The sequence below is a fragment of the Gossypium hirsutum genome, chromosome A01, assembly GCF_007990345.1.
Source record: "Gossypium hirsutum isolate 1008001.06 chromosome A01, Gossypium_hirsutum_v2.1, whole genome shotgun sequence".
NCBI lineage: Eukaryota > Viridiplantae > Streptophyta > Magnoliopsida > Malvales > Malvaceae > Gossypium > Gossypium hirsutum.
In genome coordinates, this window is record NC_053424.1 from 48978160 (window position 1) to 48993732 (window position 15573).

The window sequence follows — 15573 nt, forward strand, 5'->3', positions numbered from 1 at the left end:
GATTCTAAGAAAATCAACAAATTTAACTTCAATATTTACACATTTACAAAAATATTGCAAGTTAAATTTATTGAATTATGATCAAATTGGTAGAATGTGTAAATCATGATATCTAAATTTGTTATTATACCAATTAAATTTATGTAAAATTGACGAAAATTATTGTCGCCATGATTAATTGTACTTAATTGCTCACTTTTAAAATTGACATGGATTGAATTACTTCAATTTTTTAAAACAGAAATCAATTTATTGAATATTAAAATTGAGACAGACTAAAGAAAATTGTTTAGGTATCAAATAAAATGACAATATTCTATATAGAATTCAATGCATGGACAACACTATTAGAATCATTAAAATCTTGATACAAAACTTAATAAATCATAAACTAGGATCTGTCATGTCAAATCATCAATAATAAATCAAGAACAAAACTAGATGCAGAAGAGCACCTGAATCATCGATTTCTTGAAATCTACAGGTCTTGCGGTTTTGATATTCCAAATTAGCACACAAGCAATTTTAAGAAGGCAAATCACTCTTTTCTAAAGATGGGATATTAGATTAGCTATGTATACTTTGGGGACCATAGCCCTAATATATAACTTTTTCACATTAACCCTAATTTCTAACCTAATTTCTAATCAGTCCATCATCAATTAGAAATTAGTTACCAAAGTATTTACACATATTTGACTCATACTTTATTTAATAACTAAATCACAATAAACCTTAACCAAATCAGATCAGTTTTAATTTGAGCTAACCTTTTATGATAGTAAATAATAACATGTAATTAATTATATTATATATGTGATGCCCATATTTTCCAACAATCTCCCACTTGGACCATATATATACAATGATTACCTTATAATTACATGTCATTATATAACTTTACTAGCACAAAACCTTACTACCATATCCAAAATGTATTCCAAACAATCTCGTCCATTAATTATGTTAACATAGAACCAAGGCGACTTTCGTTTCATATATCATAAATAAATGTATCATTGATCACGTGTATTAACACAACCAAATGACATAGATCAAGTATGGATCTGTAGCATGAAAATTACATGCAATATGATCCAAACATGTCTATTTTCAACTGGTCCTCTTTAACCTCTGTGAGATCAAACTTTACCAAAATTAGACTGTGAAGAAACCAAATAAACTTTATTTCTGCAAAAAATAGACTTAATATCCATAAACTAAAATAACTGAAAATGTGTCTATAACATAAAAGCAATTAAAAGTACAAACTCCCACTAAAACCAAATATTATTAACTGACATTACACCCATATGAGCAGTGTGCTCATGAAAAACCTTGGTTGGTAGTCCCTTAGTAAGCAGGTCCGCAATCATGGAGTTTGTCCCAATATGCTTTATAGGCACCTAACTACTTTAACAACCATGAACTTAAAGTCTATGTACTTTGACTTTGATGTGCTCTTGTTTTTTATTGGAATAAAGGACTACCAATTATTGTCACAATTTGCACCCTAGTGACAAATTTTTTTTATCAATATTCCATCAAAATCGAAGTCTATATACCTAATGATCTCTAACTTATCAGACCTCCGATATGTGAGCATGTAACTTTTGTTCTCTAAAGATACCTCATAACCCTTTTGGCTACTATCCAATGGTCCATGCGAAGGTTGCTTAAATATCTGTCTAACATCCCAACAATGTATTCAATGCCTGAACGTGTACGTACTTAAGCATACATTAGACTCCCCACTCTTGAGACATAAGAAATCTTATGCATTTCCTTAATCTCAAAATCATTCTTAGGGTATTAGTCGAGACTTAACTTATTATTGACAAGCAGTATGTCATTAACATATAAAACCAAATATAAAACCTTACTCCCACTGAACTTGTGGTATATACAATTATCAACCAAATTCATATCTAAACCGAATAAGATAATCATCATTTGGTAAAATTTGTAATACTATTGACGAGAAGTCTACTTAAGCCCATAGATGGAGTTTTGTAATTTGCAAATCATTAACTTTGTATTATCAAACACAAAGTTTTCTAGTTGAACCATATAAATGTATGATCAATGTTATCATTGAGAAACTTTTAACTTAACATTCATCTGATGCAACTTAAGGTCAAAATATTCCACTAAAGCTATTATAATCCTTTCTTTAGTGGATCATCTTAATGTCATTCGTTTTTGAGGTTGTTGAGATTGTTCTTCTAGAACAATTACCTCATCTTGAATAGGAAGTTGTTCAACATTGTCTTGTTGACGTTCTAGATTCACTTCTTGATCAATGATAGGTATGAGAACTTGAACATCGTTAAAAGTAATAGTAGGAATTAAGTTAAAATTCAATTCCTCCTCAAATACAATGTCTCTAACCTTATTTCTCTTTCCAAACTCAAAATCCTTAAAAAAATGTTGCAATTCCCGTATAAAAAATATTCCTAATTGTGGCTATCTTTAGAGGCACTGGCCAAATGGACACTTTCAGACTTATCATGTTTCAACATTTCTTCCTCTTGCACACAATGAGAAATGGGCTCATTTAGAGTCCATTTCTCCTTTTGACAATTGTAACTAATTTTAAATTGGTTAAACTATGTAGGAAACGATACCAAAACCATAAGAACAAACAATTCCTCAGAAAGCTTGATCTTAAGTGCCTTAAGTCTTGAAGCAACATGGAACATCTCCATAATGTACTCCCTCACATTTTTTGATCCTTGTACTTCATAAACATCAAAGAAGCCAGAAGTGATGCCATCCCAACCTTATCATTTTTAGCAAAACGTTTTTCAATTTCGTTAAGGAAACCCTTGGTCTGAGTAATCTCTTTAGATTCTGTGCCCCTAAAGGCTTCTAGAATGCTATGCTTCATGATCATTAGACTCATGCATTTTGAATAATCCCACCTCTCAAAATCCCTTTTAACATCAGGAGTGTTTTCTGTAGTGAGAGATGCAGGTTGTTCTTCTCTTAGTGCAAGGTCTATGTCCATATAGCCAAGCACTACAAGTAAGTGTGTTTTCCATTCCTTGAAATTGGTCTCATTAAGCGAGTATAGAATTGATGCTAATGAATATTATGACAGTAGAAGATGAACTAGTTGATTATAGAACAAAATAGATAAAAACAAGCTCACATAAATATTCATTTTATAAGTAAACAATAAATTCGAAATAGTGGCTCCAATCCCAATATACCAAACACTACATTAATATTAATAGTAAGCGATATTCTTGTTGTAGCAATCAAACATTGACAATAAATTATGTCAAACAATGAATCAATCTTTGGACTAACTTATTACTCACATAAAGTACATTATAATTGTCACACATTTATCACCACATATGTCCTTGAAATTCTGCCAAATTGTAACTTACTTTTGGATCAATTAATAAACACACGAATCACAAAAACATATAATCATCTTGATATTTTAAATAAACTAATCTATGTAAAAGAGGTCACTTTGGTGACATTTTGTTTCAACTAATCTATTTAAGATATTAGACATCCTTAATTAAATCCCAAAGCTAAAATTTGAAATTGTTTGCTTCAAAATATTTCAAATTTAAACCAAAATAATTTGAATAAAGGTAAACCCTATCTCAAGATATCGAATACTCCATTAATATTTCATCTTTGGACAAAATATTAACTTGTAAGTGATATCTTGTTGTAGTAATCAAACACTGACAATAATAACATGTTGAACAATAAACTTCCTTTTGGTCGATTTACTACTCACATGTAAACCGAATAATCGTCATATGTTTATTACCATAGTTGCACATATAATTTGTTAAATATTAACTTTCCTTTGGGCCGATCAATATTAACGTAGCTTAAGTTAGATACACGCAACCTTTTATATTTTAAAACAAAATAATTTCAATATCAGAGATCACTTTGGCAACTTAATATTTCAATTAAGTTATTTTAAAATATCTATAATTATATCAATATTCAAATTTAAAATTTACCCAAAAGTCAAAAGTTAAAACTAAAATTTTTAATTGCAGTACAGTTTTCAAAATAATCCAAAATAATTTTATCTTAATAGTGCAATAAAAAAATCGAAAACCTTAATGTTTGATTGTTTTTTTCAAAACCATATATGTTAAAATTAAATTCGGCCAAAGTTTATAACCGTACCGTTAAAATTAATTTCAATTCATGCAAAATAAAATCATGTGTTATTCCCTTAAATTCATTGATATGTATATGCATATAATAAGATATTTCCAACTTGGCTTTTGCATCTACATATAACTCCAAACTAAATATATGATTAAACTGGTTAGCATGAAAACACTTTATTCTTAAGCATATAAACACTTTCCTATCCATTGCTTGAATTTGGCGGAATCTGGGATGCTTCTTCCCCGCGAAACCTTTCATGTTATTATTATTATTATTATTATTATTATTATTATTATTAAGAAAACCCTAAAAATCTGGATCCATAATTAACCAATTTTCAAATTTTCAAACATAAATCTCAATCATCAACATGTATTATTCGAAATATCAAGATAATATGTTGAATCCATAAAATTTTAAGAAGAAATCAATTCATTTAAAAAATAATTTATTCTTTATAATTTGATACAACGAAATTCGGATGCCACTTGTTAGAATTGTTAAATTCTTGATATAAAACGTAATAAATCATAAACCAGAATCTATTATGTCAAATCGTCAAGAATAAGTTAAGAACAAAACTAGATGCGAAACCGTACTTAAATTCATCGATTTCTTGAAATTTACGAATCTTGTAGTTTTAATCTTCCAAATTAACACACAAGTAATTTTGAGAAAGTGGCTGACTCTTTTCTAAAAATGGGATAATAAAAAAGTTAGCTATGTGTAATTTGGGGACCATAACCAACTTTTGCACATGAACTTAATTTCTAATCAATCCATCATCAATTAGAAATTAGTTACTAGAGTGTTTACGTATATTGGACCCATACTTTATTTAATAACTAAATCTCAATAAACCTTAACCAAATCAAATCACTTTTAATTTAGGCTAACATTTTATGATAGTAGATAATAACATGTAATTAATTATATTATATATGTTATATCCATATTTTCCTACAATTTATCAAGTGACCACATATATATACTAATTACTTTATAATTATATATAATATTAAAATTATTATCGCAATGATTAATTGTTGTTAATTAAAGTAGTTGAATTTTTTTAACAGAAATCAATTTATTGCTGAAGAAATTTATTTAGGTATCAAATAAAATGACAATATTCCATACATAATTCAATGCGTGGACAACACAACCCTATTCCCTACCTGTTATAGAAAAAAAAAATCAACTAAGACATTAATGTCATATTAATCTGAGCCGTCAATACAATGTTGGTAAATGATCAAGCTATAACCACTGAAACCAGGCTGGTCGTGAGTTATACCTTATCAAACCCATTTAAACCCGTAAAAGTTTGAAACAAATCTAACAGAAAAACCTGTCTTTTTCTTTTTTCTTTCTTCCTCTTTCCTTCCATTTTCTTTCTCTTTTGAATGGGGAAAGAAAATAAAAAAATTAGCAGAAAAATCAACATTTTCCTTTTCTTTGATTATACAAATTATTGAACAAGTACATTATTTTTCATATATAATCCTTCTACTATTAAAAACACCCAAATCCATTCATCTTGCTTATTTTTCATTTGGTTTTTAATTATTTGTCAAATTCATATTTCTCCATTGTTTATGATTTTCAAATACTTGTTCCGGCACAGGATTTGTCGATTCTGATTGTTTATTTACATTGGGTTATTGGGCATTTCTTCTTTTTTATTAATGATCATTGGTTATTGTAGGGAGTTTTTTTAGTATATTAGGAAGCCCTCAAAAGGATCCCATTTTTTTTTAATGAAATTGATTTAGATTAGAGGGATAATTCTTGTCTTTGATTCATTACATTCATCATTCAATCATTGGTGTGAAGATATAAGGGTGGTTTAGATTGGCTAAAGCTCCATTATTCTTTTGGGTGTTATTTTTGTTTCAAAAAAAGTAGAGCCTTTAGGGAGATAAGAAATGGGGTTATAGTTAATGGGTGAATTTAGATATTATTGGATGGTTAAGGAAGAAGAAAGTGTGAGAAATTAAGAGGTCAAATGGGGAATAGCTGTGCCAAATCGGCCGCAACGGAGGAAGATGAAAATGAAGATAACAAACAAGATGGTAATGAAGGTGAAGCTAAAGATCCGGGTCAGTCTGAAAGTAAAGAACCGGAGGAATCCGGATCGGTTCGGAAACAACCTCCGGAAGAAATGAAGATTGTTAGAGAAGAAGACAAAACAGGGAAGGAACAAGAATCAAAATCCACTGAAAAAGCCGCTGAAATGACCCAAAGACAACAATCAAAATCTCACCCTCAAAGACTTAACTCCAAGCCCTCCCAACTTGCAGGATTTAACAAGGAAGGGTCCAAGACAGGGAATAAAACCCGAAAAGCTCATAATGTGAAGAGGCAATCATGTGCAGGGTTGCAGGTTGGCTCTGTCTTGCAAACCAAGACAGGTCATTTGAAGGAATACTATAACTTGGGGAGGAAGTTAGGTCAAGGACAGTTCGGGACGACTTTCCTTTGCATCGAGAAAGGTACCGGGAAAGAGTACGCTTGCAAGTCGATCGCGAAGAGGAAGCTCACGACGACTGAGGATGTGGATGATGTGAAGAGAGAAATTCAGATAATGCATCATTTGGCAGGGCACCCTAATGTTATATCCATCAAAGGGTCTTATGAGGATAACATGGCTGTTCATGTTGTGATGGAGTTGTGTGCAGGGGGTGAACTTTTCGACCGGATAGTAAAGAGAGGGCATTATAGTGAAAGAAAGGCAGCTGAGATAGCAAGGATTATTGTTGCTGTTGTAGAAGCTTGCCATTCCATGGGAGTAATGCATAGGGATCTTAAGCCTGAAAATTTTCTCTTTGTGAATAATGAGGAGGATTCACCTCTTAAAGCCATTGATTTCGGATTATCCATATTCTTCAAGCCTGGTATTTTCAAAACCACTCTCTTTTATTTTAGTATGAAATTTTAGCCCACTAGATGGTCTGCTTCATTTATAGGAATTAAGAGTTTAGTCTTTAGACTTCCCCACTATGTTGTGTTTCTTAAAGGTCTTAAAACTTTTTAGGGGATATCTTAAACGATGTTGTTGGAAGCCCGTATTATGTCGCACCTGAGGTTTTACGAAAGCATTATGGTCCAGAAGCGGATGTGTGGAGTGCTGGGGTGATCACTTACATTCTCTTAAGTGGGGTGCCTCCATTTTGGGGTGGTAAGTATTCATCAGATGTAATATTCTTATTACCATTTGAACTCTTCACTTTTTTTGAGCAATTTTATTTTGAATATTTGTTCTATTTCGGGGTTTTTTGTTTTGGATATAGAAACTGAACAAGAAATATTTAATGAGGTTTTGAATGGAGAGCTTGACTTCTCATCTGATCCCTGGCCTAATATCTCCGAAAGTGCTAAAGATTTAGTGACGAAAATGCTCGACAGAGATACGAAGAGGCGGATAAAGGCTCACGAAGTACTACGTAAGGATTGTTTAAACTTAAAATCTCAGTTTGTCTTCCTTTCTGATCTTGTCATGTGTGGCTATTAGCAGGTCATAATTTCATGTCACTAATCAAAATCATCCGAATTCTCGAGACTAATGGATTAAGCTTGATGATCTTTTTATGTTTTCACTATGGGATTTTGAGGTTTTTGGTAACTTGCAGGCCACCCTTGGGTTCAGGTTGATGGGGTAGCACCCGACAAGCCACTTGATTCCGTTGTCTTAAGCCGCATGAAACAATTTTCTGCAATGGATAAGCTCAAGAAAATGGCCTTGAGAGTAAGTTTCTCTCATTGACAACGGCCTCCAGAAAAGATACTGAAATGGAAACTCTTTTCAGTGCAGAAATCCCACTTGCAAATGATAACTTATTTGGTTCGAATCTCCATTATTTCATTGTTTTTTTTAGGTCATCGCCCAAAGGCTTTCTGAAGAAGAAATTGCCGGGTTGAAAGAAATGTTCAAGATGATAGACACTGATAATAGTGGCCAAATCACCTATGATGAACTTAAAGAAGGATTGAAAAGATTTGGTGCTAATCTTGCTGAATCCGAATTCCGTGCTCTAATGCAGGCTGTAAGTTACTCTTGACTTTTTTCATAAAGAATCCATGTCACACTCGAGTCCAAACATAGATGCTAACAGCTTGAAGTAAATCGAGACCATTATCTTACCAATTTGAAATGATTTTGTTTTTTGGGAATCACAGGCAGATATTAATAACAGTGGTACAATTGATTACGAAGAGTTCGTAACTGCAACATTGCATCTAAACAAGATTGAGAGGGAAGACAATCTGTTGGCAGCCTTCTCGTATTTCGACAGAGACAGCAGCGGCTACATCACTCTGGATGAGCTTCAAAAAGCTTGTCAAGAGTTTGGTATTCAAGACATCCACCTCGACGAAATAATGCGAGAAGTCGATCAAGACAACGTAAACATCTCTCTAATACTTCTCCTACATTCATATGTGAACTTGTGTGTTTTCGAACGATTCAATCTGCAAAAGTAATCGAATTCCTAGTGAACAGGTTTCCATGTTTGACTCATTTTATGTTAGGGTTTTTTTTTTTTTTTCAGGATGGTCGGATTGATTACAACGAATTTGTAGCCATGATGCAGGAAGGCAATCCTAAACTTGGTAAAAAAGGTAAATAATAGATATTTTGACAAAGATAATGTATTTTTCTTAGGGCATTTCATTTAGTGTTTCATTTTTTTTTTCAAACTTTTTAGAGTTTAGCTCAAAGTTTGAGGATCATCACAAGAAAAATTGAGTTTCCTTATTTGTGATTGTGACTAAAATTGTTGTATACACAATTTTGCTTCCCATCTATTGTTTCATGTTGTTGTTTTCAACTTTTATTTTATTTTTTATAGTAACACTTTAAAACTCTCATCTTTTGTTCTCCTCATTTTGGTTGACTCATTCAAAATTTGGTTTTTTTTTTTAAAATTTTAGTGCATTGTCTTAAAATAAATCTCTACTCATAATGGAGATAATCTCCACATGATTAGGGATTATAATTGATTTGTATATATATATTATTTTTGGATGACAAATTAACAAATAGAATTTATTTTTAAAATAACATTAATAAAACGTAAAACGAACAAAAAATATTTATTTTTAAAAAATTAAAATCAATTCAATATTTTATTTTTTATCAAAAAAATTCTTTAATTGAATTAAACTCCTTACTCGTTAATTGAATAAAATTTATTAATATATCCCTTTAATGAAAATGTTTTGAAGAAATTAAACATTTTACTTATAACTTAGATCAATTTTATAAATAATAAAAGGGAAAAATATCAAAATTGTACATAAACTTTGATTTTATGTAATTCTATATATAAATTTTTGATTTGGTTCAATTTTCTCAAATCACAAAAATATTACCGAATTAACACTATTTTACATTGATATATTGCATACACAAAAATTTATATTAATCAAATATAAAAATAAATAAATGTATGTATTTTTTATTTAAATGTGTATACTTAAATTAAAATCAAAGTTCTATGCGTATAATTGCAGAAAAACAAATCCATGTATCAAATTATACATTAGACCAAAGTTAATGTATAAATTTAATATTTATCTCATACTAAAAATATTTAAATTTTCAATTTTTAATAAAAAAAATTAACAATGATACTTTTATTAACGCCATAAATGAATTGAGTTTGAATGAATGGGCCTTGTTAATATTTATTGTTTATTTTAAATATACTCATGTTTGTTAAGAATTTCAAATTTTGTATTAATGTTCATTTATTTTAAATACATGTCCATATTTATTTATTAAATTAAACAAATATATTTATGAACATTAAACGAACATGTTCAACTATTAAACGGATATGTTCATGAATATATATACATGTTTAGAAACAATTAAAACTCTATTAATGAGTTATAAACAAACAAACCATAAATAAACATGTTTCTTTTTAAATATAAGATAATTAAAAATAGATATTAATAACTATATTACTAATAAATAGAATAAAATAAAAAATAATTATATAATATTTAATTTATTAAAAGAAGATGTTTATGAATTCATGTTTATTTAATTTGATCAATGAAGAAAAATCAAACACTTTGTTTATTTATCACTTTTATCATTCATATTTGTATAAATTTATATTAGGGTAGATTATATTTCAAATTTTAGTTTAGTTACTTAAATATCAAAATATATTTATTTACAAATATTTTTAATTATATTAAAATAAAAATAATAAATGGGGTTTTTAAAGACAAGTCTTTGAGACTATTACCAATCCAAAATTGGCTTTAGAGATTCCATTTTTTACTAATTCCTTTAAAAAGTTACAATTTATTGGAAAAGTTTTGGTTCAATAAATACTCTACTTTTTTTTTTTGGTAAAAAGAAAAACAAGCTAGCAATTAAACTAATTACACAAGAAAATTTTGAGCAAAAATAATTATCTCTTGCTTGAACAACAGTAGAGATAGTTAACACCTCCCTTGGAATCTCTGTAAACACCTTCAAACTATGGTTCGTATCAAAGGCCGTTTTAGCAATGCAATTAACAATTTTATTATAGTCTCTATGAATATGTTGCAACTCCCATAATCCTATATTCGCCAACATATAATAGATAAGTCTAATAAGGGCAGAGCTTGAATTCGTCAGAAAAGATTCCTAAATGGCCTTGACCACCTCCAAACTATCTGTTTCAATCATAACTCTGGCATATCTTCTATCTTGGAAAGTTTCAAACCATCAAAAATACCCCAAAACATACTCCTAGGTGCCTATTATATCCCATAATCCACTCCCTGTTTCCATTTCTCCAGACTTTTCCCACTACAGCCTTTCCAAATTCTACTTGAACTACACCATCAGTATAAAGGCTAATCCAATTCTCCAGCATCTGGTCTGTTGGTCCTGGTGACTATTGCCTAGGCAATTCCTTCATACAAAAAGAAACGAATTGTTTTGCCCAAGTGTATGAAACTCTAACTATCTCACTTGCAGTCCAATAAACCCCCTGAAAAATAAAAAGATTTCAATTTTTCCATATTCTTCATGCTAGTAAACCAAATAAGCTCCACCAAGCCACCTTACCAATGACGAAATTGGCAAAACTGTGAACATTAGACTTAACCCATTGAATAAGGTCACCTACAAAGAAACCCACTAGCTTCATCTGGAAGAACCTACCTCCAATTTTTTTAGTTGCAGGACAGTCTCTGATAACATTCAAAATAGCTTTAGAGTGGTGTCCACATAAACCACAAGAGCTATCAGACCCTGTGCCCCACTTAACCTGTTCTACGTTAGTAAGTAGATGTTGATTTAAAACAAGTCATATAAAAAATCTGACTCTATAGGGTCCTTCAAATTTCCACGGTATATTCCACTCTCTATCCCTTGGTTTCCATGACCTTCCTCATATTTTCCAATAAACACATTTACGGGAAAAAATTCCTGTTGAAGTCTAAGCCCAAATGATCCTATCAAGACCGGCAAACGGATGTGGTGGAGGGAGACCCACAATACGTTTAATAATTTCCTCCGAGAGCCAAAAACTAAATAGTTCCAAATCCCAATAACCCTCATCATTAATCATCTCACTACGCAAAGAGTCCAAATTGATATTAGCTTGGTCTGGTATTCTATAGATCAAAGGGCCCATATCCGGGATCCACGGGTCCTTCCAACATCTGACAGTGTCCCCATTACCAATGACCACAACAAATTCTCATGAAGTAAGGGCGAAGTCTTGGAAATGGCTCTCCAAATAAAAGAGCATCTCCCCTTGATATATTGTCCGGTAAAGCCTTTTTCAAACCATACTTAGATCTAAGAATACGAACCCAAAGAGCATCCATTTTGGAGACTAAATTATACCCTAATTTCATCATAAACGAAATATTCTAGTCTATCAAGTGTCTAAAACGAAGTCCTCCACAAGAACGGGGTTGACAAACAGAATCCCAACTGACTAACGTCGTATTCTGCCGGCCATCAAAAGAGCCCCAAATAAATTGTCTGACGATCCCCTCGATTTCATCACACAGTCCTTTTGGAATTATCATGAACTGTATAAAATAATTAGGAATAAATAGTAGATCTGTCTGCGTTAAAGTGGCTCTGCCAGTTATAAATAATTTCCTAGCATCCCATCTATTTAATTTATTGCGGATCTTATCTTCAACAAAATGCAATGTACTATTTGAAATCTTTTCAAAAAGGAAGGGCACACCTGGATACATACCAAGATTATGCACCCTATGAAAGCCAAGAACACTACTCAACTGCAAACCAGTGGCATCATCTACTCCTTTAGAGAAATAAATATAAGTTTTTCTAGCATTAATCCAGTGATCAGAATACTCACAGAATCTTTCTAAGAGACTTTTGAGAACCATACTTTGCTGAAGATATACCTGATTAAAAATGATAAGATTATTTGCAAAGAAAAGGTGTGATAGAAATTGGCCAGATCTTGATAAACGACAGGCCTCTAATAATTACCATCAATGGCATGAAAAATGCTATGTCCAAGCTATAATGGGCACCCTTGATGAATGCCCCTCACTGGTCTAAACTTCAATGTTGGGCTCCCATTCCAAAGTACCTACATAGTAGAACTCAGGATAGCAGAAATTATAACATTAATAAGAATTTCAAGAATACCTGTAGCTCGAAGAGTAGCCTCAATAAACTCCTAATGAACTCTGTCATAAACTTTTTCCAGATCATTTTTGACAACCATCCAATTTCTATTCATATGCTTGCTTTTCAATGAACGAATGACCTCTTGAACAATAAGGATATTATCAGTAATATTACGTCCTGCAATAAAACTTGCCTGTTCCTGACCAAAAATGTTAAGAAACATCATTTTAAATCAATTAGCAATAACCTTCATCGCCAATTTATACATCACTGAACAGAGGCTAATAGGGTGAAATTGAGAGAAATTCTCATGACCAGGAACTTTAGGTATGATGACTAACAAAGTATTATTTAATTCTGGCTCAATACATTTACCAACAAAGATCAATTTAACCCACTTACAAATACCCGGTCTAATTAAGTTCCATTGATTCTAGAAGAACATTGCCTGAAAACCATCACTCCTAGGAGCCTTCAAAGGAGTCATATCGAAAAGTACTGGTTTTATTTCATCATTTGTCACCTCCTTTCCTAGAAGTTGAATATGACAATCTTCAAGGTTAGGAAAGAAACTTGAAGGCAGATTTCTCATGAGTTCAAGTTACTCGCCGTATAACTTTTGGAAAAACTTGATAGCTTCTAGTTGAAGGGCTTTAGCATCATAAATCCATTCATCATTTTCTCCCTTTAAAGTAGTCATACGGTTCTATAAACAGTTGTATTCCACTTCTTGAGATCACTCGAAAGATGAAAGATTTGCTAAATTTTCATTAAAATCCCACTGATCTTTAACAAAGTCTAGAAACCTCGAGTGCTCCAACCAACCAACTAAAAGTCTAAAAGGTCTCTCCTTAGGAGTTTAAAGATCCAGTCTCAAAGATAAGAAAAGTGATCTATGGTCAGACTTAAGCCTTGGAAGATGAGTAACCAAACTATTAGGGAATATATTCAGCCAAGCACCATTCTTAATAATTCTATCCAACCTCTCAAAAGTCCCTATCTACACCAAGTGAAGGATGGGCCTCTAAAGCCCAAATAATATAAAGAAGTAGAGTCCATAAAACTACCAAATAGAGAGCACCTTCGCCTTCTAACCTGTCCCCCTCTCTTTTCACTGCCAAACAAGATGGCATTGAAGTCCCCAATAGTGAGCCAAAGAGCACCCCCAAAGGCATAGTAGCATTTAACCCTTCCTAGAGCAATTTCTGTTTTTGTCTGTCAAGACTGCCATAAACAAAAACAATAAAGATAGGTTGGCAAAGAGACTGACCAAGGACCCGAACCAAAATAAATTGTGGATGGCTATGAACAACCTCAACACTAACCAAGTCCTTCCAACCTACCCAAATCCCCCATGAAAATCCAATTGCTTCCACTCAGTGAGAAAAATGGAATCCCAATTTGGCAATGATGTTATAAGCTTCTGTACCACTAAATCTAGTCCCTAGTAGATTGATGATATCCAGTTTATAATCCAAATTATACTCACGAAAAATAAACAGAAATTTATACCAATGCAACCTTGACAATTCCACGAAAAAAAATTGACAAATTCATATCAAAATGATAGTAAAAAAAAAAGAAACAGGAGAAAAAAACCAAACCTTACTAAATAGAGGGAGATGGGTTTTGTGCTCCTTTCCCATTCCCTATCAGAATTCCTGAGTCACCAATACCATCAATTTGTGAATTAATAAGTTCAACCATGGATTTTATGGTATCCGAGAGTGGAACTCAGGAATTTCCAGAAGCCTTGAACCTTTCTCCACGACCCCGAAGAGTTTGGTTAAGGACCCTACCATTCTTATTCGAATAAACTTTACCTCCAGTCCCACAACCTTTACCAACACGGATACCCTTCATTGTTTCAACCAAATTATTTTTATTTACTGGCTTTTCATCTAAAGAATCTTTATTTACCTTAAAGGAAATTACCGAGTGTCTCCCTGGTCAAGCACTCCATTTTGCAAAGAAACCTCCATACCTACTGGTCTTGTAAAAATTGGGTTAGAAAATGTCATTGAATTAGGACTGGTACCTCTCGAAATAGCCTCCCCAAATGAATTGGCAGCAGCACCAAAATTTGAATGGAGTAGCTCATTAGAAGTGACGGCCTACAGTTGACTTTCTTGGGCTGCGTCTGACTTAGCCAGGCTACTACCAGCTGAATTCAATTTATAGTTACCGCGGGGGCGCTTACTAGATGCATTATCCAGAAGCTTTCTCCTCTCCAGGCTTAGGCTGGCGTTGCCCAATTTTCTTCATTGGTCCCAAGCCCGACATGCACAATAAGCCCTGCAACCAAATTTTGTTTCTGACCAATATTAGATGGGCCGACCTTATATTTAGCCTTCCTATTTGAAACCCTCGAATCAGCCACCATAAAATTTCCTTTTAATTTTTCCTGGCCACTCAACACCAGTCTATTTTCAATCCTTAAATCCCCTTTAATTAAATATCTAGAATTCAAGGCACCAAAAAATTATTATCACTACAAGCATCCAAGGGCCATCGGCAGTCGTCTCTCCCGCATGTTGTATTTCAGTCATTGTTGAAATCGTCGTTTCCTCCGCCACATCCTTCTTATCCGGCAAGGAAACCTCTAAACCATGCCTCGAACAAACCTCTTTCATATGCCGATAACGCCCACAGGCAAAACACACCACCGGCAAGGATTCAAACTCTACTCGCTGGATTGTGTCGTTAATAGTAACTTGAGAGACCAACAATTTATCGAGATTAACATAGATCGCCATTCGCAAAAATTTCCCTCTCAT

General features: G+C 32.4%; 1 protein-coding gene and 1 long non-coding RNA gene across 2 annotated transcripts; one reads left to right on the forward strand and one right to left on the reverse strand.

The window, feature by feature from the left end:
- Nucleotides 1-5546: 5546 nt before the first annotated feature.
- On the forward strand, nt 5547-8982 carry LOC107916813 (calcium-dependent protein kinase 26). Its single transcript, XM_016846188.2, has 7 exons — nt 5547-7058; nt 7199-7342; nt 7455-7607; nt 7794-7909; nt 8040-8207; nt 8341-8565; nt 8712-8982. The coding sequence occupies exons 1-7, from the start codon at nt 6170-6172 to the stop codon at nt 8787-8789; spliced, it is 1773 nt and encodes a 590-aa protein (XP_016701677.2). The 5' UTR covers nt 5547-6169; the 3' UTR covers nt 8790-8982.
- A 1422-nt stretch (nt 8983-10404) lies between these two features.
- Nucleotides 10405-15109, reverse strand: LOC107921355 (uncharacterized). Its single transcript, XR_005925787.1, has 3 exons — nt 14401-15109; nt 12653-14020; nt 10405-12564 (listed from the first exon to the last, which is right to left on the reverse strand). It is a non-coding gene; the product is annotated as an uncharacterized lncRNA (long non-coding RNA).
- Nucleotides 15110-15573: the final 464 nt, after the last annotated feature.